The sequence below is a fragment of the Triturus cristatus genome, chromosome 6 (genome assembly GCF_964204655.1).
Source record: "Triturus cristatus chromosome 6, aTriCri1.1, whole genome shotgun sequence".
Lineage (NCBI taxonomy): Eukaryota > Metazoa > Chordata > Amphibia > Caudata > Salamandridae > Triturus > Triturus cristatus.
This window is the reverse complement of record NC_140589.1, coordinates 1770049968-1770072785: the sequence shown is the minus strand read 5'-3', so window position 1 is coordinate 1770072785 and position 22818 is coordinate 1770049968. Positions and strand designations below refer to the sequence as shown.

The window sequence follows — 22818 nt, the reverse complement described above, 5'->3', positions numbered from 1 at the left end:
AATAAATTTAAGAGGCAGGTCCACAAGATGAGAGAGTCTGGATCTGAGTGCAGAAGGTGGCACTCTGGATATCTTTTCATGAGTTTGACACTGTTTATTTTTCCACTAAAATATGTAGCATCATGGCAAGTCGTGGCGAATACTAAGGAATAACTGTCACCCAGCATTAGACCCGGGGCCCCGGAGTCCTGTCATGGGGAGTTATTTCATAATGAAAGCAGAACTGATAATGCAGCGTAATAGAGTGTAAACAATGCCATCCGTGGATGTTGTATGAGGGTGTGTGTATGAGAGAGTGCAAGTGCATGTGTCGGTTTGGAGTCCACGTGCGGAGGACTGGAAGGGGGCACAGTGAAAAGGTACAGGGCTAACCTATATACCTTGAAGCCTGGGTTTGAATATACGTTATGAAAAACACTGGTTCCTACAGAAAGGATTGCAAGCAAAACTTATTTATTCAGAGACAGAGAGTGAGAAATCCACCCCACCCAACAAACAAAAAGACCAATGTTTTTAGAGAGCAGAATATTTGTAATCCACACAAATAGTCACATTGCTATCGAAATTTAAGACAAAATAAATGGCATTCGACAAGGTGCTCACTGAAGCAAGTGCATAGTGCAAGCGGTGGTGCTCGTGAGATAGTAAAAATAAAAAACAACACAATTGGTTTAGATCCACTTGAGATCACAGCTGGCTGCCTCTGGATTTCCTAATGAGTGAAAGCGGATAACTATGGTACAAAATTGCACCCTGCACTTGATGAATTCAAAAACATAAGCAGTCCGATCATAAATTATTGTCGATGTTTTGACCCCTTATTGTGTGATGAATTCCATTGGGTTTTTCTCAGGAGAAAGGTAAAGATTCATCTCAGTCAAAAAATTGGTATCAGAGAAGAAAAATCTGTCCATATGGTCCAGAGGCGGGTTTCCATGTGTCGTGGAAGTGCAGCCCAATACCATTCGGGCTGGTTACTTACCTGTGGTGCTCAACAGTGGGGCCAAGAAGTAACCGGTAATAGGATCCTGTACGAGGGCATCACTGAGAGCAAGACTCCACAGAGCCCTCAAGAGCTGACCAGGGAGTCATTACCCGGCAGGTAAAGTGGCGTCTACCCAGATACAAGGGGTTCTATCACCAGTTGCTTCTTGGCCTCATTCTTTTACACCAAGGGTGTGTAACTAACGCAGAGGTTACTGGGCTCCTGGGGGGTGTTCCGTGCGGGTCATCTGGAGTACAGGTGTGTGGCATGTGAGTACAGGCAGATTGCGGCGCATCAACTGAGGCTGCACAGAGTCAACCTGATTGGGTTCCAGTGCAAGTCAGTTGGTGCTGGAAAATGAGAGTATACCTTGGGGGGAGCAGTGTTCCTGGCTGCATAATAGAGTGACTTGCTCGCTAAAGAGCTTCACTACTGACTATAATTACAAATCTTCTTCTCTGAAAGGAAGTGCATAACCAAAACCCTTTTATATATATATATAGGGTTAGCTGGACAGAGCATAACCAACACCCTTTTATATCTAGGGTTAGCTGGACAGAGGGGCAGAGCTTGCAATGGAAATACCCTGCTTTATCTCTGCATTTTTATCGAGTCTCACTAATTACAGGTAAGAGAACACTACAGAATTCTAAGGAGAACTTTACCAATGACATCTACCTCCCAACAAGCAAACCTAAAAACCATACATAATACATAAACCACTAGCCCGATGCATCGCACCAGTCCTAAGTTGAATGCACTGGCTTCCAGTTAAGAATTATATTTGGGACATTTATGCTCAAAGCAGCACGTGCAATGCCCCTGTATACATGAAGGAGAAACTGCACAGCAAGTAAAAACGGGGATCCAGAGGTAAAATGCCATTTAAAAAATGAAGTTCAAAGGTCTCCAGCTGGTGTTAGGAGTTGTAGCCTGTGAAGCCACTACTCTATGAAATGACCTATCTGAAGAACTTAGACTTTGTCCCAGCTTCAGAGGAGACACTTTTAGTGAATGGCCCCTGGCCAGCATTTAGGGTAAATCAGCGATATATAAGCACGATGAGGATGAAGACGATGATGAGGGACTCTTCAAGGCCTCCATCAATAAATCTCCAAGATGTGAGCCTTTCCCAAGTAGGACTCACGACTGACAAAAAACATTTTGAAGCTAATGACCATACAAAACAAATCATCATTTCCATATTAAAATGCCTATGTAACAATAAGCATTTCCAGGCATAGCTGGGGAAACAATTAGATCAGGTCCCTGAAAACAGTAGGAAACCAACATTCATAAGAGATAATAAATCAATTGTTTTTAAATCTCTCATGTTGTCCCCACTGCCCATTTCAATTGAGATCTACAAACCTATATTAAAAAAACATTGTCACTTTTTTAATTTGTTTTTGTAAACCTATTATGCGCTCCGAGGTTTAAGAAAGCGCGGACTGGAGGGAGATCCTTCATGATTGCGGCTACTAAGCTATGGAATGCCTTGCCTAACTTTTTGCGGCAGATTGAATCTGAGCCATTTTTCAGGAAAGCACTGAAAACCTGGCTTTTTAGCCTAGAACCGAAGGACTCGGTTAGCGTGAGTAGTTCTTGTTGCTCGCACTTCTGTCTTGCTTCAGCGCCGGAACATCTCTGCTTGAGGTAGCTGTTCGTGCTTTTTACAAATGTCGTTATTATTTTACAAGAAAACTACTCAATTTTCCCTAATTCCCATATAGATCCTAATACTGTACAGCAGGCTATATATCAGTGCCACGGTGGCATGTAGTGCTTCATAAGTTTTATATTTTAAACTGTATATTTCTAGTGTCCAGTTTGTGCCCAGCAGATGTCGTCTACATTTTTTTCAATAACAGTACTAAATATGTTAAGTGGAGACAAGCTCTGTTTTACAGTGTATTTTTACAGTTAGTAATATTGCATATATACTTACAATTTTTTGAGAATACCCCACCAGTTGGATCTTGCTCAGGGCCGAATTCACCTCTTGCATGGTGTAGCACTTTCTCCATGTGGCTACCTCCACCGCATCCTTTAAAGGGGCTGGAAGCAACCTGTGGGAAGACCAGGTTTAAAATATAAAACTAAAGGCTGACCTCCTTACAGTTCCATAAAGAACAACGGCCAACACATTTTCACACGGGAAAACTCTGTCCACCATTTCACAGACATTTGATGCATCCAGCATGAAAGGGTCAACTTCATGCGAAAGAAGCTATTTATAAGCAAATAACTCTTGTGACACACATCTTCATGTAATATAAAATGTTTGCCAAGCCAAACAAAGCAACGTCCCTTTAAAAGAACGACTGTGGGAACTCTATCTAGTCTTGAATATAGAGCTTTCAATGAAGTTGTTCAATGTTATCAGAAAAGCTGTTCAGTTACACACCCGAGAAGATAATGCACTGGCTAATTCTTAGGGTGCCACAATGAATGATGCAAAACAAAACAAAATGTTGATCCTCTCAATTCTAGGTGGAGAGCAGTCACAATGAAACGCATCACTAGTCTTAAGCGTATGCTTTCTGGCTGAGTCTTAGACGTAGATAAGTAAAACATTCTGTATGACAAAGCAGAAAGTCGATTTGGCAAAAGCAATTCTATTACAGGACCGGAGGCTTCGGATTATGCTTCTCTTTCTTGTATTTGCTACTCACAGCAGCCAATGAAAAACGTTTTGTATGCAAACAAAAACTACATTTCCCATGATGCTCTTCCATACATCACATCCTGTATAGCCCCATAAGAGCCACAGTGTCCTGTTTCTCCTCCTCTTTCTTTGCTGCTCACGCAGACAGTTAAGTGCTCAGAACGTTATGTTGTGATTATGTCTCATTTGACTGTTGAATTTCTCCTTGATGATGTTGCAGTTATGTTTGCGCTCATATAGCGCTAGGTAGAATAACGATGTTTAAACATGTGTGTTCTTGTGCTGGGGGCGATTTGTTTTCTGTTTCCGTTGCCATATATTTTCTCGATTTAGCGCTCGCGGGCGCCATTGTTATTGGCTTACCGGCATTTTCAGAGGTTCCCGCTGGGAGATGTGTGATCTGTGGGGCAACTTCCACTAAGCGTTGTGCATAATCATCTGGGGTCCCCTTTGAACATGGTTTTTCCTTCCCCGAGGGCCGGCAGACCCTCTTAATGATTCCCGATTGGGATGCGCTCCCGCTCGGAGCACAACTGTGATAGTGCGCTGACGGCCCGCTCGGCCTTCGCTTCACTCCCTGCTGGCCGCTGCGTACCGCGCTGTTATTCACGCGCATGGCCCAATTAAGTCTTACAACGGGCGCGCGCCGCCATTTCCTAGTTGAAGGCGGGTTTTGCGGGGCGTTCCCCGTCAGGAGCGGGGAATCTTTAATGCGGGCGGCCTGATCAGGCTTCATGGTGCTCCCGCTGGCCTAGAAATGTTGCGCTGCCCTCGGCAGCTTCCATTGCCGGTTGTCGGCCACAGATTCTCTTCAAGTTTGCAGCGAGTCTATGTAGCCTAGGGGCAAGGCTTTTGCCTCCAATCCCGGAGGTTCGGGGTTCGCACCCAGGTTCGCCGGGTTGTGTTTTCACTTGACAAGATTGTCTTTACATTTATTTTATATTGAATTTTGAACTCTTATTATAATTTAGGCGTGATTTTTTCTCTCATGAATGCTCAGTCTTAATACTGCACTGGCTTGGGTGCGCGTGGTAGCACTCTTGGTTTAGCCCGCCAGGGTTCAGATTGGGTCGCTCCCACAGGAGTGGAGATGACGCACTGATGTTGCCTGCGACATAACTGATTGGGCCTCTGTTGATCCTCATGGGAAGGACTTGGTACGGCCGAGCACGGAATTATAACGCTCCCTCAAGAGCTGAAATACTGCGCTGTCTTTGCAGCATGCCAAATGAGTCACTTGTGACAGAGGTTACGTCTAGATTATTGCTTTAAGGTTAGGTGTTTCATTGATTATGGTTACTGAATTAGCATTACTCCCGTCACTTCCATAAGGTTGTTCTGCTCATTGCGCGGTTTCGTGCTTTCTCCGCCAAAGGTTTTCCCGAGTAGCCAAGTGCGGTTATGGAGTCATAACGCTCTGGTGTGCGTAACCCAATTGGGCTGCATTTGGGCGTTCTTGGTCTACGCACGTCGCACGCGTCCCTGTGTTGCTTCATAGGCTCAGTGCCTCGTGCCTTACATAGGCAGTTTTCTTTGTACGCCTTCCAGGCTGTAACAATCGGCTGGCCCTTGGAGTGCGCACACGCTCCAAATATTTCTCTATGACTCGGACGCCCATGGGGCTGGAATAATTTGACTACAGCTTTGCTGAGGAGCCGTGACATTATTTTTCAATTCTCATGTGCATAGGGTTGGCTCCCCCTCTACTGCTCCGTCACGTTGTGCTTGGCACTGCTATATTGAATACAGGACACCCCCTGGCAACGCATGGGTGAGATATATGAGGAGGATGTGATCTAGTCGACCGGAGCGCACAAGGCTACTGCATTAATTATGTTGACGCTCAGGTCCTACACGTCCTTGAGTAGGTCAACCGGGCCCCAGATGTGACCGCCCCTAGCTCGGGGACGCAAAATTTGATTGACGCCCACCATTCTTGAGTCCTTTTTCCTTGGGCATGTATTTGCTCTATATCATTCAACATGACAAAAATTAGGGCATCGCACGCGCGCGACGGGACTTAGATAAGGACACAATAGTTATAGTTCGGGTACCGCGGCCGGATACGCTGGTTTCGGCGGAAGAGTCTTCCGGCGCCAACACCGGTCTCCTTCTTTACTTGCTAGTTGTACAAGAATCTCAGAAAAGGTCTTCCCGGAGCTGGTAGGTTGCCTGGGCAACCTCCTGGTCAGGGTCGGACACAAGCAGCGATGGACGATTCTGATGTCCTGACTGCGCGGACCCGTGGCGACGGACCCCATCTGGGACAGCTTTGTTGCGGGTCGCAACTAAGATAGGTAGGCATCGTTAACCTTTGGTCACGCCCTCTGGATTTCGGGGGGCCTCTCACGAGGCCGGCCCTTTGTAGACCGTTTAGGGATTCTGTTTGTTTTAGCAATTACTTTCCCACTATGTCCCACAAATGTTTATTATATGGCTTTCGGGGAGCATCTTGTGGGATGTCTATGTAGGTAGGTAGGTATAGATGTGTGTATATATGTGTGTGTGTTATCTTAACAAGGACATAGGCCTTAGCCTCGCATCTTTCCAGACGTCAGATTTCCTCTTCGGATTCCAAATTGCCCTCGGGGCTACAATGTGTAATGGCCTTTTCGGCTCTTCACTTGGATACACTGGTGTCGCTTGGTTTCAATTTTATTTCCAGCGTTATCTCCTTCCTCGCAGATCAGCTATGTCTTACAAGCCCTAATTGGGAGCTTCAATGGGGCCCATTCTGACGTTACCCATGCAGAGGGTTCCATTTCGGGCGGTTGCCGGTGTAGTGGGGCGTTTAGCATAGTCTGGCAAACTGTTTTTCCTGCCCTCCAGTCCTTTCGAGTCCTTTTCCACATAGGTCTCTTGACACGTACTTCTCACCACGTGTAATATCTCGGTTGTGAGAGCTATCGATAGGCCAAAGGGTACGAGGTCATGTTCCTAGCGGATTTGGTCACAGACTGTTGGCATTCTGCCGGTAGTAGCAGATTTCGGTCATTACGGAATAGAACCCATAGCAACAGGGCACTGTGGCGGACTGGTGATTCTGGTATCTCCGGAGGGCAGTAGGTGGCAGCTTCACCCGAAGGGCATTCAGTGGTTGTAAGCCTTTTTTTGGGTTCGTGCTCTGCAGACCCCCTTTTTAGTGGTAGGACTGTTTCATCGCAGACGTTCCGCTGGGGATAAAATCCATGGGGTAAAAGATGTATGCCTTGTCTCACGACTGTCGGTGGGACTGACCTATGTTTTTCCTCCATTCCATCCACATTTCGGAGAGGGGGACGCAAAAAATTGCAATAATTAGCGGACGCGATCTTTACAGCGCTTGTAAGGAAGTATCCATTTTTGTTTTTCAGTACTCCTTGAGTCGGCGGCGCCCGACTCCGAGTTCTCCGTGACCCTCTACACCATTCCATTTCATGCAGAGGCGAGCATGGTGAATTGGGGCAGTGGTCCTTTATGATATACCTAGGAACTATAGCTCAAAGGTTAGTCTGGCGCATTTGGTGGCACAGGGTCAGGGTTCGAAACAGGTCAGGGCTGTACATTCAGTTTTCCCAGGTGGTATATATTTTTCAAACATCGTTTTTTGTTATATTCTTCGTTTTCGGACACATTGTCGGTGTTCATTTACCAACCCTGGGTCCTTCCGTGCAAACGCAATAGTTTTTCGGCGTCGACAGATCGCGCTTGTTGGTACGTACACGTCGTGTTCTCTCCGTGAGGGCTGATTTTCCTACTTTGTATCTTTTATCAGGTAATTCGGATTTGCGTGGCGTTCACTTCGCAGTGGCCATCTCGGCCATTTATGCAGGGCGTTTTCGATACAGGCAAGTTGGTGGGCTTGCGTCTGTTTTTCCCTGGGAGTTGTTGAGAGGCAATGGGTAGCATAAACACCCATACCAAAATAATCCTCTGTGGAGGTTCTCTCGTTTTTCTTCTTTGAAAAGTGGCCAGCAAAATATGTCGACAAGGACTAGACTATAGTCAGGCTGTGTTACGAGACCTTTTACCTCTCGGTGTTCCGACAACGGGACAGGCCCACGCTTTTACAGGTACAGTATCTACTCCAGGAAGTTTCATTATAATTAATGTCAGAATTACTCTGGTCAAGGTCTGTTCATGCTATGTTTTTCCAACAAATGCAATATACGGGGGGTTTCCATGCCTCAAGGTTTACATGGGAGATTACTTGGTGTTACTACCTACGGTTGTGATATACTTGTTGTGCTATAACTGTGTATTACATTATAGAACCTTTACATATGTCTCAGGCTTTATAGCCGGTGGTTGATGGCAGTTATGCCAGCATTCGGTATCCATCACCAACTGTTTGAGACAGTCTGTTAGTGGGACCATATCTCTCAATATTGTTTGCTGATTTCCATAGTACAGGATGTTTCAAGATCTACTGATTGATTTTCTCACTCTATATTTAAACAGTTATTATTAAACCGGTGGGTGATATGACTGTAGTTGTGTCGGATAAGCGTTAAACTAGCATAATCCGAAGCCTCCGGTCCTGTAATCGAATAAAAAATTAGCTAGCATTCGCGCCAAGAATTTTCAATTCTATTAAGGACACGGAGGCGAGGATTATCCCACCCGGTTTATTACAATATTGGTAATAATTACCCACCCGCATGTACTTGATATTCTGTGTGAGCAGAAGTTACGGGTTTCCCTGTCTCCTTCCTTTCAGGTTCTGGGACAAGACGGCGGAGCAGGTGTACTTCTGGGTTAGAAGACGTGCAATTCCGGTTTGGATATGGATCTGCCACGTTGGAGGATGATTATTGGACTCATATTCCTTATTGTGGACTACTGTATTAATGTTATTGATTGTTAAGGTTCGAGCAAAGAAAGAGGAGGAGAAACAGGACACTGTGGCTCTTATGGGGCTATACAGGATGTGATGTATGGAAGAGCATCATGGGAAATGTAGTTTTTGTTTGCATACAAAACGTTTTTCATTGGCTGCTGTGAGTAGCAAATACAAGAAAGAGAAGCATAATCCTCGCCTCCGTGTCCTTAATAGAATTGAAAATTCTTGGCGCGAATGCTAGCTAATTTTTTATTCCACAAGAAATTCTTTAACCATAATCTGAATGACAACTCTCTGGTACATTGTATCAAAATGAGCTCCCTCCCCCTCTGACAAGACTACCAAAAGTCAGTACACACAATTGGCTAAGTATAAATCAAACAATGCATCTACGTCAAAACCAGCTGCTCAGATCACACAACAATTCAAAAGCACTTCATTGTTATCTACCAGTGGTCTGTGGTGCCGCACTGCACTGTTATCGGTTCCAGAAAACACAGCATACATGTTCATTCACATGCTGCATCACCACTGGTGGTCATATTACCTCCAGAAGATGTGGTGGTGGTTGTGCCGGGCAAGGGAATACATGCATGAATGTGTCAAGGCCACCATGCTTCCAGGATTGGGCAGTTCCTCAAGCTGGGGCAGCTTGCTAGTGGGAGGACTGTTTGTTCAACTTTGCTGGTGCAGTGGTTGCAAATACTGCTTATTATGTCTGACAGCAAAAAGTTAAAGCAGCATGAAGGTAAAGATATGTGCTTGGCAGAAGATCAGCACATTCAGCTGCCAATGGTACCTGCCCATTTTGCAGGTTGATATCACTATGCTGCTTGATGCTGCCATGATGTGCAAACTAGGGAGGTGGAGAAGTAATACAACATAACATAACATAACATAAACATAATGTGTATTTATAAAGTGCACATTCATCCAGAAGGGTATCTTGCAGCCGAATAACACATGTTTAGTGTTACCCAACTCAATGGTACTCGTTTTATCGACCTCAGAAGGATGAAAGGCTGAGTGGATCCGCCAGGAGGTCGAACACAGGCTCCTACAGTGAATTTATTAGTCCACTAAGCCACCGGACCCTGCTTCACCAAAGATCACTCTCTCTTCTGGAATTTTTACCAGCTGCTGCCCTGGAGAAGCCTGAATTCATACTGAATGAGCTAGTTTTCAGGGCATCTGTTCAGGGAATTCAGCGGGTTCTTGGGCCTTAAAGTTATCTGGACTAAATCAGCCCTATTTGTATTGCCAGGAAGAATTCCCCATCAATGGGATGGGTGGCTATCAGGATAGAGTGGGAACCCTTTCAGGTTTGGGATGAATGAATGCCCTTGGATAAGGTGAAAATGTTTAGCAAATGTACTACATGTGCCAAAGAATGTTTTCTGTGCCACTGATGGGCAGATTTCTCTAACTAAAATGGTCTTTCTCCTAAGGCTGTTACAAATTTTTAAAGTCACGCCGAAACGTATCCAAACATAGGGCCGGATTTAAATCTCGGCAGACGTATTACTCTGTCACAAAGGTGATGGATTTACCATCCACCAAAATATAAATACCATTAGATCCGATGGGATTTATATTTCGGCGGACGGGTTATCCACCACTGTTATGATCGAGTAACTCACCTGCCGAGATCTAAATCAGGCCGTATTCAATAAGGTGGTGCTATCTCATTTGGAGGATGAACTGAGGGTGCCTCACTATGAGGCCTACTACATTGTGGCCGTACTACAAAAATTATGGTAATGGCAATCGCTGTCTGCTCCTGTAAGACATAATAGGACTGGTGGCAGCTCTGCTGCGCACAAGGCATACAGCACATACTTTTTGGAATGTCACGGCACATGCCACATTACTCCTGTATATTTAGCAGAATGCCTACTTTGTAATAATACAGTATTCATGGGAGGTGCTTATGCTCTTCGCCGTGAAGTCGGAGGCACACAGGAATTGAAGTTGGCTAGCCCATTGTATGAAGATGGCCAACTCATTATTTATGATAGGTTTATCGCCTGCTCCGGAAATCTGGGAATGAGGTTCGGATAGGTCGCTTGTCTCGCTATGGGGTCCCAGCACGAATGGCCAGGCTTTCCAAGAATTCCAGCCATGCACAGGGATCACAATACGCACAGTAGCACAAATTTACGTGTGGAAGTTTAGCAATGCACCTCTGCACCAGCCCACACAGTGTGGGATAGATGGAAAGAAGACTTGGATGGACAGTTGACTAATGTGGTCCGTAATAATAGATCCAGAAGTATTCAGTACAGCCTGTTGAGGGCCTATGTGACTCCTCTAATGATCCACAGAAATTAACCATTTAACTAGCTTGGGTAGTCAGGTTTTATTTTATCTTTTTTAAATTGGCAGGAGTGTGCGATTATATCTTAATTTTGGGAAGCAGAGGAAGTCACGTCACTTAGCCCATTAGGGTTTTTGCTGACAAAAAAAGTTACCTTAGGTTTTCAGTATTGGGTCTACTATAGCCAAATGCTTCATAGGATCACCTAGGACAGCGGCATACCCTGCAGACCATCTAGTTATAAGATATTAGGGAATAAATGAACAATAAAGGGATGACTCCAAAGAATAATGCACTAACATGCACTGTGAGGCCTGCACATTCTTTGATGTAAGATTATATAGAGGCAGAGAACAATGAAAGCGATGTTAAGCCTTCAACCCTGAGCATGTAGACCAGTGCGACAGGAGCTGGGTTAGATCATAACAATTTACTGTGCATTAATTCTTTTAAAAATCTTCAGTTAGCCTTGACCAAGGCATGGCAACAATACCAGTGTAAGGTAACTCTCAATACATTTGTGAACAAATTATCCTGCACGCCACATGGTGACGATGAGGATCATTCCTATATTTCAATTGCTTTGTTTTTTAATGTACTCAACTCCTGATTTACCCTATAACTATGGAGATAGTTTATTGTTTGTAATTTGTGTATAACAGTAGCAGTCTTACAAACTGTCTGGGGCTAAGAAAAAAGGATAAAGAAATAAATAAAATGACATTACATTTCCCACGACTCCTTTCTGTAGTTTAATGTTTTGGAATAGCAGAAACTTTCTTCTGGGGACCAACATTTTTCTTGCATTCTTGGAAATCAGGACGTTACCAAGGATGAAGTAAGTTGATGGCTCACACAGCTGCCACTTGTGTTCAGTGGTACAAACTAATCATTGCAGAACCCACAGAGTCTTCAAGCAACTTAGACGCAAATATCTTTTAGGATAACTCTATGTGCCATTTACCCAACTGAACATAAACACAAGACTCCTCTAATTACAGCTATGATTCTTCTACCAGTCCAGCTGTGAGAATCTCCAGGAAGCCTGGGACTGAAGGGCACGGTGGGGTTTGGTCTCGTGCAGATCATCGCAGTCCCTGCAAGGCACTGTGAAGTCAGAAGAAAGCAGAATGTTTCGGGAGGCAGTTAGAGGATATGCAAGGTGTCTGTGGTCACTTTACCTTCACTTGTAGTGCAGTACTTCCCATTAAATTTACAAGTAACCTTGTAGATTGTTGTGAAGACTACATCTTTTCAGTGTTGACAAGGGATCTGGACCCCAGACATGCTGCATTTTCCCTCGAAGACCCTTGGTGGATTCCTTATTTGGAGTGTGACGCGGTCTCCATTGTGTTCATGTACTGTTTGTTTTCAATGAATGACTCCAACCGCCTTTGAGTGCCATGTATGTACTTTGGATGCAGTTGGTACCATGGTGAGTGTCTGCCGACTCTTTCTAGCCATCTTTGACATGTTATGTTATGTTATTTGGGTATTTGTTTAAGCACACATACACCAACAGGTTTCTTGGTGCTAAAGTTCATAACAGAGACTAGCCAGAATAGAGAGCCACTAGTTATAAGCCAAAGTAAACAGCCATGTTTTGAGCTGTTTTCTGAACCGCATGTAACCCACCTCAAGCCTCAAAGAGGTGGGTAAGGAGTTCCAGAGCCTCAGACCCAGAAAGGAGAACCGAGTCCCACCGATGCGTTTGAATCTGGGAACCACCAAAAGATTTGAGTGCATTGATCTCAAAGTACGCAGGGGAGAGTACTTACTGATGCGTGAAGAGATTAAATTGGGCCCTGTTCCCTGGATAGCTCTAAAGAGAATGCAGCCAGTTTTAAACATAGCTCTCTGGGCCACTGGAAGCCAGTTTAGATCTTTTAACAATGGGCTAATATAGTAAAGTCTATCCTGAAGATGGATGAATCTAGCTGCTTGATTTTGAATCATCTGAAGTCGATGTTTCTGCTTTTGTGGGAGGTCAAGATAAAGCGCATTACCGTAATTGATTGGATAGGATAAGCGCAATGACTATTTGAGTGCAAGCCTCTTTGCTGAAGAAACGTCTGATCTTGCGCAGCTTGCAAAGTTGGGAAAAGCAGGAAGAGGTAACTGACCCAATTTGGGCAGTCATGGAGAGACCAGAGTCAATGTGGAATCCCAGACTCTTTATCACTGGTTTAGGGAGTGGAATCGCCCCTAGTTCCAGAGGCCAATGAGAGGGTGCCAAGTAGCTGAGTTTATTACTGGGTATAATAATCTCAGTCTTGTCTGAGTGTAATTTTAATTGATTATTATCCATCCAGTTTTTTATGTACAGCATGGAATTCTTAACAAAGTCTTTGGATTCATCTGAATTCTGCAGGGAGAAAATTTGCTGCATGTCATCAGCATAGTTAAAAAATGTTACCCCATCCGCCGGAGGCTAGAGATCAAAGGCCGTATATATATGTTAAAAAGGATCGGTGAAAGAGAGGAGCCCTGCGGGACATCACAGCTAATTTCTACAGCACTAGACTTAAAAGGGGAGAGCCACACAGACTGTTTGCGATCTTTTTAAAAGGATCTGAACCAACCCAATGCTGGTCCCCCGAGACCTGCTGCAGCTATCCAAATCAACAGAATTTTGTGGTTCACGGTATCAAATGCCACAGAAAGGTCGAGGAGGATCAGAGCCTGAGTACAGTCAATGTCTGCATAGCATTTGAGGTCATCCATGACGGACAGAATCACAGATTCAGTGGAATGCCCGGGTCGAAAGCCCGCCTGGTGGGTATCCAAAAACATGGTTGCTTCTAAGAAAGTACTGAGACATGTAGCTACATGAGCCTCCAGCAATTTAGCAGGAAAGGGAAGTAGCAATATTGGTCTATAGTTCTCCAACTTTTTTGGATCCATTCCCTGCTTTTTTTGTATCGGGAGAACCACTGCTTCCTTAAAGACTAGCGGTACAATGCCTTGAGATAGGGACAGATTGAGAAACTCCAAAATAGTATCAGGGAAGGCCCGATATATTGCCTTAAGTATATTAATAGGGCAGTCCTCCTTGGGGGAGCCTGATTTGATCTTCGTAACAAGATCTAAAAAAGGTTTTCTGTCCAATTTAGGAAAAGTATTAAGGTAAAAGGAATTAGGATAGGCCAAGTTGGCATCTGTGCTCAGGTTATTTGAAACAATAGTGTTGAATTTTTCTAATTTTTTCAATGAAAAAAAAGTTCCGATCGTTGCAGAGATCCTGGGTGGCCGTGACTGAGGGAGTCACTCAGCTGGGATTAGATAGCTCTTTCACGACCTTGAAGATTTCCTTAGACCTGTTCTCAGAGAAAAGCACCTTATTCATAAAAAAGGATCTCTTTGCCTCCAAAATGGCGTTTTCGTACATGTGCAGTTTAGAGGTATATGTTCTTTTATCCTCCACTAAATAGGATTTGCGCCATTTCCGTTCAGCTTGGCGCACATGAAGTTTTGGGGTTTTCAGTTCCTTTAGATGCTTCATGTTGCCTTAGGCAGGACGTTTTGGTGAGAGGGGGAGCATGACGATTAAAGGCTTTCATTAGCCAATTAGTGATATCTTTTTCACAGTTATCCAGTTTGCCTTCTAAGCCAGGCTGCTCACAGGATAAAGTATCCATGAGCGACTTCAGGTTGGTACGCTTCTAGTTTCTGAAGATGCTTTTTAGACAGGAAGGGTGTTTCGGCGGAGACAGATTAATCAGCGTAAAGCTGATGATAGAATGGTCTGACCATACACACGGGTAAACAACCAAATTATTCAAAACAATATTAATGGACCATACTTGATCTAGGGTGTGGCCTTTTAAATGCGTGGGAGAATGGATATGTTGGGTGAGGTTAAGGCTGATCAGGGACTCTGAGTTCCCTAGAGAGCATTCCTTCATCCGTCTCATTAGCCCAATAGTTTAAATCTCCAGTGACCAAGACTTTATCGAAATCAGTGGTCAAGGTTGCGATGTAGTTAGCGAAGACTTTCGGAAAATCAGGCATCGCTGTGGGAGGTCTATACAGTACTACACATATGAGCGTGCTGTTGTGTAGATCCAGTTTGACAACTAAGTTATCAACTGCAGGGATTTCAAAATGGGGCAAGATGGTAAAAGAGAGATCTTTTTTGATAATGGCAGCTACTCCACCACCTCTTTTCCCAGATGGTCTATTTGTTTGTGAGAAAAAATAATTATCGGGGAGTGCAGCTAGTATCTCCGGAGAAGATTCCTTTGTAAGCCAGGTTTCAGTCAGAAGAAGCAAGTCAGGCGCTTCGGTGACCAATATGTTCTAGATTTCTAACTGATGCTTGACCAGGGAACGCGTGTTCAAGTACATGATGTTGAGGTTTTTAACTAGCGATTTATGCACAGCAGTGCTAGATAAGGTAGACAGGCCCTTAGACTGCCCACCCACTTCTGGAAAGTCAGTGAAAGGAAGAGGATTTACATTAAGGATCTCCAGCTTTTGCAGCAATTGCTTCATATCGGCTTCAAGCGGTTGCAAATGGTTTGGTGCCATGTTTTTAAGGTTAGCTGCTGTGTACGAGTAGTCTTGACCAGAGTAACATGCCTCATGCCCCGGCCTGGCGCGGACGGGCTTGCCTTCTGATTATACTCTGTGGGCAGCCGTCCCCTTTTCGGGCGCCATCTTAATTTGGGAGTGTTCGGTGCATACCGTAGCGCCGAGGTACCTGTTGGGTGTTTGTTGCGCTTTATAAATGCTGCATACAATACAATACACTACCTAGTGCATTGTGGATTCCATTTTAGATTGGGCGCTAACTGGAACCTTACTTTAAAGCATAAGTGTCATCTTCAATTGAGCGAATTTCGATATTTCCATTTTTTGGTATGTGTTCAGTGTTAGCCTGAATAATTAGAAGCTGTCTCCTGTATTGGAAAAATACATACATTTGTTCACTTTTGTGTTTTAATCCTTGTTGAAGTACTTCTGCAATCTGCTTTGGATTACATCAGCAATCTTTTGAAGAAAAACTTTGAATTGGAGGTTTTTGTAAATAGTTTTTTATCCTGTACTCTGTATCATGAATGGCATATCTGTTCCCGCTCAGTTGTTGAAAGATCCAAGTAAATCTCCTTTAGTTTAGCTTTGTTGGAAAGAGGCATTTCAGGCATATTTAGATGTTACAGAGGGTGATACCTTCACCAATAAGAAAAAGAATGCTTATTAATACATAATTTGGGTCCTGAAGGCAGATCGGTTTTGAAAATCTTACCAATACTAGAGGTCAAGTATCAGGTTCATCAAAAACTGCTGCTGGAGAAGAAGTTTCTGTCGAACTAGCTGATGAATATACATAAAAGATTCTTACTGCACAAAATGTTGTTTTAGAAAAACATATGTTTTTAATAAGAAATCAACAAGAAGAGTCTATACGTGACTTTGTCTCAGCCTTACGGAAACTAGCCACCACTTTTAACTATTGAGGATTTAAGATTCAACTCATACGAGATCAACTAATTGAAAGAACAAAAAATCGTAAGATACAAGAAAGATTATCGTCAATAGAAGATACAGATCTTGAGAACGCCATAACTCTTGCAAGAGCTATTGAAAATTCTGATGTCTATTTTGAGAAACTATCAACTCCCACTGAAGTTGTACCAGCAAAGGAAGTAAATGCTCTTTGTAGTATAGATGACCATAAGGAAGAACGCAATGATTTTAAAAGAAGTCTTGGGGCAAATCTGAAAAACGTCCATACAATATTAAGAAAGGTGCCGTGAATCCCATGTGTAGCAAATCACATTTAACTTTTGCAAAGTCATGTGCAGTCTTATCACAGACTTGCTTTAAATGTAATCGTAAAGGGCATTTTGCAACATTGTGTCACAGCATACAGAAAATAACTTGCTCAATCTGAAGAATTTTGATCCAATGTGTCTGATGAGAGTAATGATGTTGTTTTGACAATAATTAGTGACGATAATCACTGTAGTAATGAGGATATTATTCAATGTGTAGCCACGTTGAAAACTTTCAAAAGGAAACCTCCTTATTGTAACAGTTATATGAATGATGTTAATGTGCAATTGATGTCTGACTCTGGATCTCCATTTACATTAATTGGCCCAGACATTTTTAGTAAACTTAGCCCTCTGAATTTGATGCCTTTGACCATCAAGATTTTTGCTTACGGTGACAAAAGATATTGAGGTTCAAGAGGAATTTGAAGGAGTAATATAATTTGGGGTCAATAAAGCTTGATTTACTATTTATGTGGCAAATAAGGGTTCTAATTTGTTAGGATGGAACGATCAAGAGGAACTTGATATGATTTTGGACCCCAACCACCCCGATCGTGTGATATTCAAACCTAAAATAATGTGCACAGAGGTAGTATCCAATCAATTAATGGATAGAGAAGTTTCCAACTGATAGCCTTGGCAAGCTGAAAGGTTTCCAGCATAAAATAGTTTTAAAAGAAAGAGCCACTGCTGTGGTGCAAAGTATGTAGGGTAGCTTTGTTCTTAACATTCGATTAAAAAAAAAATATGATAAACTTCTCAAGTTGGATGTAATTGAGCCCATTGAAAGGTCTGGTTGGTCTTTGCGTTTCACTATAAACACATGCCATTAGCTTTAGCATCCGCATCTTCAGTGTGTCAAAGATTGATGAAAGAAATGCTAAAAACAATGTGATGGGGTCTTTTATTTTCAAGACAACAAAATGACTTATGGCCATGACATTGAACAGCACAATTCCAGGCTGCTGCGAGTGTTATAGAATTTTTGCAAGAAAGAGGGCTAACTCCTCGAAGTGAGAAATGCAAATTCCCTGTACCAGGTGTCGATTATTTAGGCCATCATATCTCTAAGAGAGGGAAAGAACCCAAGATGATGCTCATAAAAACTATACATGATTCACCCGCCCCACTCAATAAAGATCAATTAAGATCTTTCTTAGGGCTAGTTGAATTGTATTCAAACTTTGCTCCCCATTTTTCTGATAACACTGACCCGCTGATACATCTATTGAAAAAAGGAGTTTCATTTGAATGGGATTAGCAATGTCAAAGTACTCTCATAAGAATCAAAAAACTTATTGTTGATGCCAAGCCATTGAAACCATTCAATACCACAGAATGGGGGTTGGGTATGGTGTTAATGCAAAGAAGAAAGAATGGCTGTGAAGGAGGTAATTGCATTTATGTCCATCACCCTTCGTGGAGCAGAATACACCTATCTTTGAGGTAGGATACCAAACATTTTCAAATGTATGAAGGGGGTACCGCACATCCTTCATACTGATCACTAATCCTTGCTTGATCTTTTCAGTACAAGGAGTGGCAGAAAAGGCACTTCCAGAATTGTCAAATGGCAATACTGCTTTCAAGAATACAATTACAATATTGAATAAGTGCCTGGCAAAAAGAACATAGTAGCTGATTGTCTTTATCAGTTGCCCCTGGAAAACGATCAGGAGATGGAGTGTGAGGATAATGAATGAGTATGTTTGACTAACCTGTGGGAAGATGTACTACATGGTGCTTTGATAGAGAAAGAATGGAGAGATGGCTTAGATGGAAATTCATTCTGAAAAAAAAGCTATAGCCTCGGTTACATTATATTGGCTGAATATGAAGAGTTCATCTGAAGATGCTAAACCATGTGCACATATTTCATCTGAGTTGATGTGTGAAGATGATTTCGTCCAGAGGTTGGGTCATCTTGCTGTGCTTTCTTCTTAGGGCTAGCCCATGAGGGCCAAATTGGAATCTATGCCATGAAGCGTAGAGTATATGACGTTTTTTGGTGGCCTGGATTTGATAAAGCCATTGAAGAATGTGTTAGACATTGTGGTCCCTGTATTGTTAGTGATAAAACCCAAGTCACTACTCCATCTCAAGTGGCTCTCAATGGTTCACGTACCATTCCACTGTCATAGGTGGCCTTGCATACCACCTGTCCTATAAATGTTCTAGGAGATAGGTCTAAATATACCATTGTGCTAATAGACTGTATGTCAAAATGACCAAAGTTTGGTTTTGTAAACAGCATGACTAGCAAATCTGTTATTCAGTTTAGGCAGAGCAATTTCAGAAAAGAGGAGTTTCCCAGTGAAATAGTAGCAGACAGTGGTACCCAATGAGTTCCTTCTGAAATGAAAACATTCTTAAATCAATTGTTAATTTCTACCATAGATAACAAAGAGACTTTAAAACAGGGCTGGATTGTATTCAACATTAGAATGGAGTAGTTTATAAGATAGGTGAGTGGGACATAAAGTAAAAAATATACATCCTGTACAAATGTACGTTGGAAAAAAGTGACATAAGAATGTGCTAGACTACCAGTAAAAGCAGCTACCCACCAATGGGCATGAAGCCATTACCATGAAGAAATTAGTTTAAGAAAAGTCTGCCTTTTGGAAGCAGACAAAACTACTTCAAAATCAGGGGATTGTAGAGAAAGTGCACCAAAATAGTGTCTGGGGAGGGTGCATATTTTGGAATCACCGAAAATGTCCGTCTGGCATGACTCCACAGCCGGTTCCTGGAATGGTCTGATATCCTGTGTACATGGCTATAATCCATCCATGAATTAGTTATGAGACGTGAGAGTTAAAGACTATGATTTTAGATCACTGCTTGTTGATCGATCCAGCTCTGGCAGGACTAGCTAGCGGTGAAAAATAGGATGGCCGAGACGGATCAGAGGATGCAGGAGAAGTAGACATATGGGGGGCCTGCAACTTCATCCTGCATAGGAAAGGCTACTGTAACCCGACTGGAATGAAGGCCTCAAGCAGGGAGAGCCTGGAGGTGCACTGATGCAACTGCTCAGAGTATACGGATGACCCACCAAGTTATCAGTGTGACACCCTACCACTGCCATTAGAAGAAGCGATGTGGAATGCACCCGGGAAAGAAAACAAAAGCTACATACGGTGCAGTGACCTGGAATAAAAGGATTGCCTCGTGACATTGAGACAGAAGTCAGAAGACTGCTGATGTTACAGAAATAGCACATAGACCTAAAGGGGAGGCAGGCCAGTGCCGAGGAGCGCTAAGAGAGAGAATAATAAAGAAGGAAGAAACATCTAGAGAAAACTGTTCATTATAAAACAGCTTGATCATGGTGATGAGACATTGGCGATGGGAGAGGAACTGGTGAATTGAGAAAATTAAACCAGACGTGCTGATACCCTAAGGGTAGCGATAACCGGCTGGCGGTGGTTATTACTTACCCACACACTTGAAAAGTGTCCTCCTCTCATACATCCCTTGTATACCCTACTCTTTTGGAAATTCACTGTGTCACACACAAGAGTGTTCCTGGATGTGTGTCCTCGTGCGGGCACTTGCCCCCCACCTGGAAGAACTCCAACGCAGAGTACAGTGTGCTCTTGTCCAAGCCTAGAGGGCATGAATAGTAATATCTAATTAAAAGTAATGAGCAAGAACAGCTCGAAATCAGCCAATAACAAGCACTATGATGCCCCATAAACCTTTTTTTTTTTTTGCAGAGCATAAGGGGCATAACAATGATAATAAATAACAGGGAGTTTAAAAACACCATTTGGTCAAAACATACAAATCATGAATAAAATCAATATAGAATAAGTACAAAGAAGCATATTACAACAATAATCTGGCGGCATCGCCGTTTTTCAAAATTGCTTAGGTCAATATCCTGACTTTTTACAGATGTGCAATTCTAACATACTAAAATGCTAAAGTGCTATAGTACATGAAAAAACCCAGAACAGGCTATCCTTTACCAAACAAGATAGCTCCACAGGATAAGCCAACTTCCAGTACGTGTCCTTTTTTTTTTTCACTACATATTAATTTTTTGTAGAGATATTAACTCCAGCCTTAAAATGTTGTTAATCCTGCTTAAAATATCGATAAGATTTCTATTCCGTCATAGTTTCAAGATTCAGTAAGTATTTCCAAACCGCAGTGAACTTTTTGTAGCGCCCACCCGCCTAGGATATGCTTTCTCGAACATCCTGGTTCGTTTCATCTTATTTACCCACCTCGAATATGAAGGTGCTTCCACCGACCTACAATTCTGGAGAATTAGGGAGCGAGCAACGAGGGAGGAAATAGCTAGAAAAGTCTCCTCCGCTTTTGTTAAGGTTACCCTAGATCTGGTAATGCCGAAGAGGCCTACCTCAGCCTCTGAACCTAACCTCTTCTGGAATGCCCGGCTTATGGCTGAAAAAATATTGACCCAAAATGGCCCTAGCCTTGGACACGTAAAGAATATATGTAGCCAGGCCCCTTCTCCTTCTGCCTGACAGCGGAAGCACCCATTCTCAACTTCAGGATATTAGTTAAGTATTTTTAGTGTATAGTATGCCATCCACCGAGACAAAAAGGCCATTCTTTTAAAATTGGCAGCTCAAAGCCTTGCTGGGATATGATCTGCTACTCCTGACTTGACAAGGTACATTGAGTTTCCTGGGTTACTCTTTCTAGGAATTTCTCGACCAGTGGAGATTCACTTTGGTTACACAACAAACGGTACCAATTACCCACCCCTCTTACTTTTGCTCCAAATAGAGTGGTCAGCAGCTTAGTCGGGCACCACTAGATGAAAGTTTGTAACTGTTTAGAAAATATATAATCTGTAAATATTTAAAAAAGCCAGGCTTACTCCGTTCAACACATCTATTCTGAATCTCTTGCCATGTAATTACTCTGTTCTTCATTAAAAACGCCCCAGTTCTACTAGACCACTTTCCTTCCAATTTCTACGGTGACTAAGTTGGATTTGAAGACCCAAACTTTTGCATTCACCTAGTTTTAGATCGTGAAACCCAGAAGAACCAGCTTGCTTAAAAAAGACTGTAGTCTAAAGGAATATTTCTACAGACACTTATATCTGGTCCTCTTGGGGAGGTTAGATGTTTTTAGAAAAATCGGGATCTGCAAACTAGATTCCTGCACCATTTTATCCATAAAAAAACCTATCTATTAAACCATTTGATTCCAGCAAACGAGCTGTTAAACCTAGGATAGCCGCTTCATAGTATGTACGGATTTTCGGTAATGCTAACCCACCCTAATTAATATCCAGTTGTAACGCTGAGATTAACCCCGGGTGCCTTCTTACTCCAGACAAACTCTCTAAAAATTGTTTCTAGCTCTTTGAAATAACTAGTATTACTTTTTATGGGTACATTTGTGAAAATAAAAACGAGTAGAGGGAGTATGGACATTTTGATGAGGGCTCCACAGCCTATCAAAGTTAATGGTAAAAGTGACCAATTATCCAGCAATGTTTTGATTTTACCCTGCATAACTTCATAATTCACTTTATATAGGTGCCCAGATTCGTTAGAGACATATATCCCCAAATAGTGTATTGGATCCAACTTAAGGGCTTGGTGTTTGAAATTTGCGGGAAGAAAATCACAATCAATATTTAAAGTTAGAATCTCTGTTTTGGTTTGATTTATTTTATAGCCCCCAATTAATTCAAATTGACTAAATTCTGTTAAGACCCGATCAAAATTCTGGCTCTCAGGACTGAGATATAGAATAATATCGTCTGCGAACAACTTTAATTTTTCCATACCCGGAATCGGTGCTTTAATTACGTCGTTGTCACGGATTTTTATAGCCAGGGGTTTGATAAAGAAAGTAAACAATAGGGGAGACAGCAGACACCCTTGTCTAGTCCCACGGTTGATATTTACTATCCCTGCTTGAATGGCATTTATCACCGCCTGGGCCCCCTGGTAGATATTCCTAAGCCTTTTTATGACCTGGAGGGGACACCAAACCTGCCCAGATCATAAAAAAGGGCATCCCAAATAACCAGGTCAAATTCCTTTTCCATCATAATGAGCGCCGGAGTACAATTATTATTAAAAAGTCGAGAGCCTGTATTAAAAACCCTGTATTTGAGGACATCGACCTCCCGGCGACAAATCCTGCCTAATCTCTGTGGATCACTTTCTGTGCTAGGGGAGTAAAACGCTGAGCCCAAATTTTCATTAAAATTTTGTAGTCGGCATTAAGAAGGATAATATGTCC

General features: G+C 42.7%; 1 protein-coding gene across 1 annotated transcript in view; it reads right to left on the bottom strand.

Moving 5' to 3' along the window:
- The window catches only part of INTS9 (integrator complex subunit 9), a 421484-nt gene that overhangs the window by 195556 nt on the left and 203110 nt on the right, over positions 1-22818 (bottom strand). The window contains exon 7 of the mRNA XM_085613054.1: positions 2934-3054. Within this exon, the coding sequence (XP_085469180.1) occupies positions 2934-3054 (121 nt within the window). The remainder of the gene's footprint in view (positions 1-2933; positions 3055-22818) is intronic.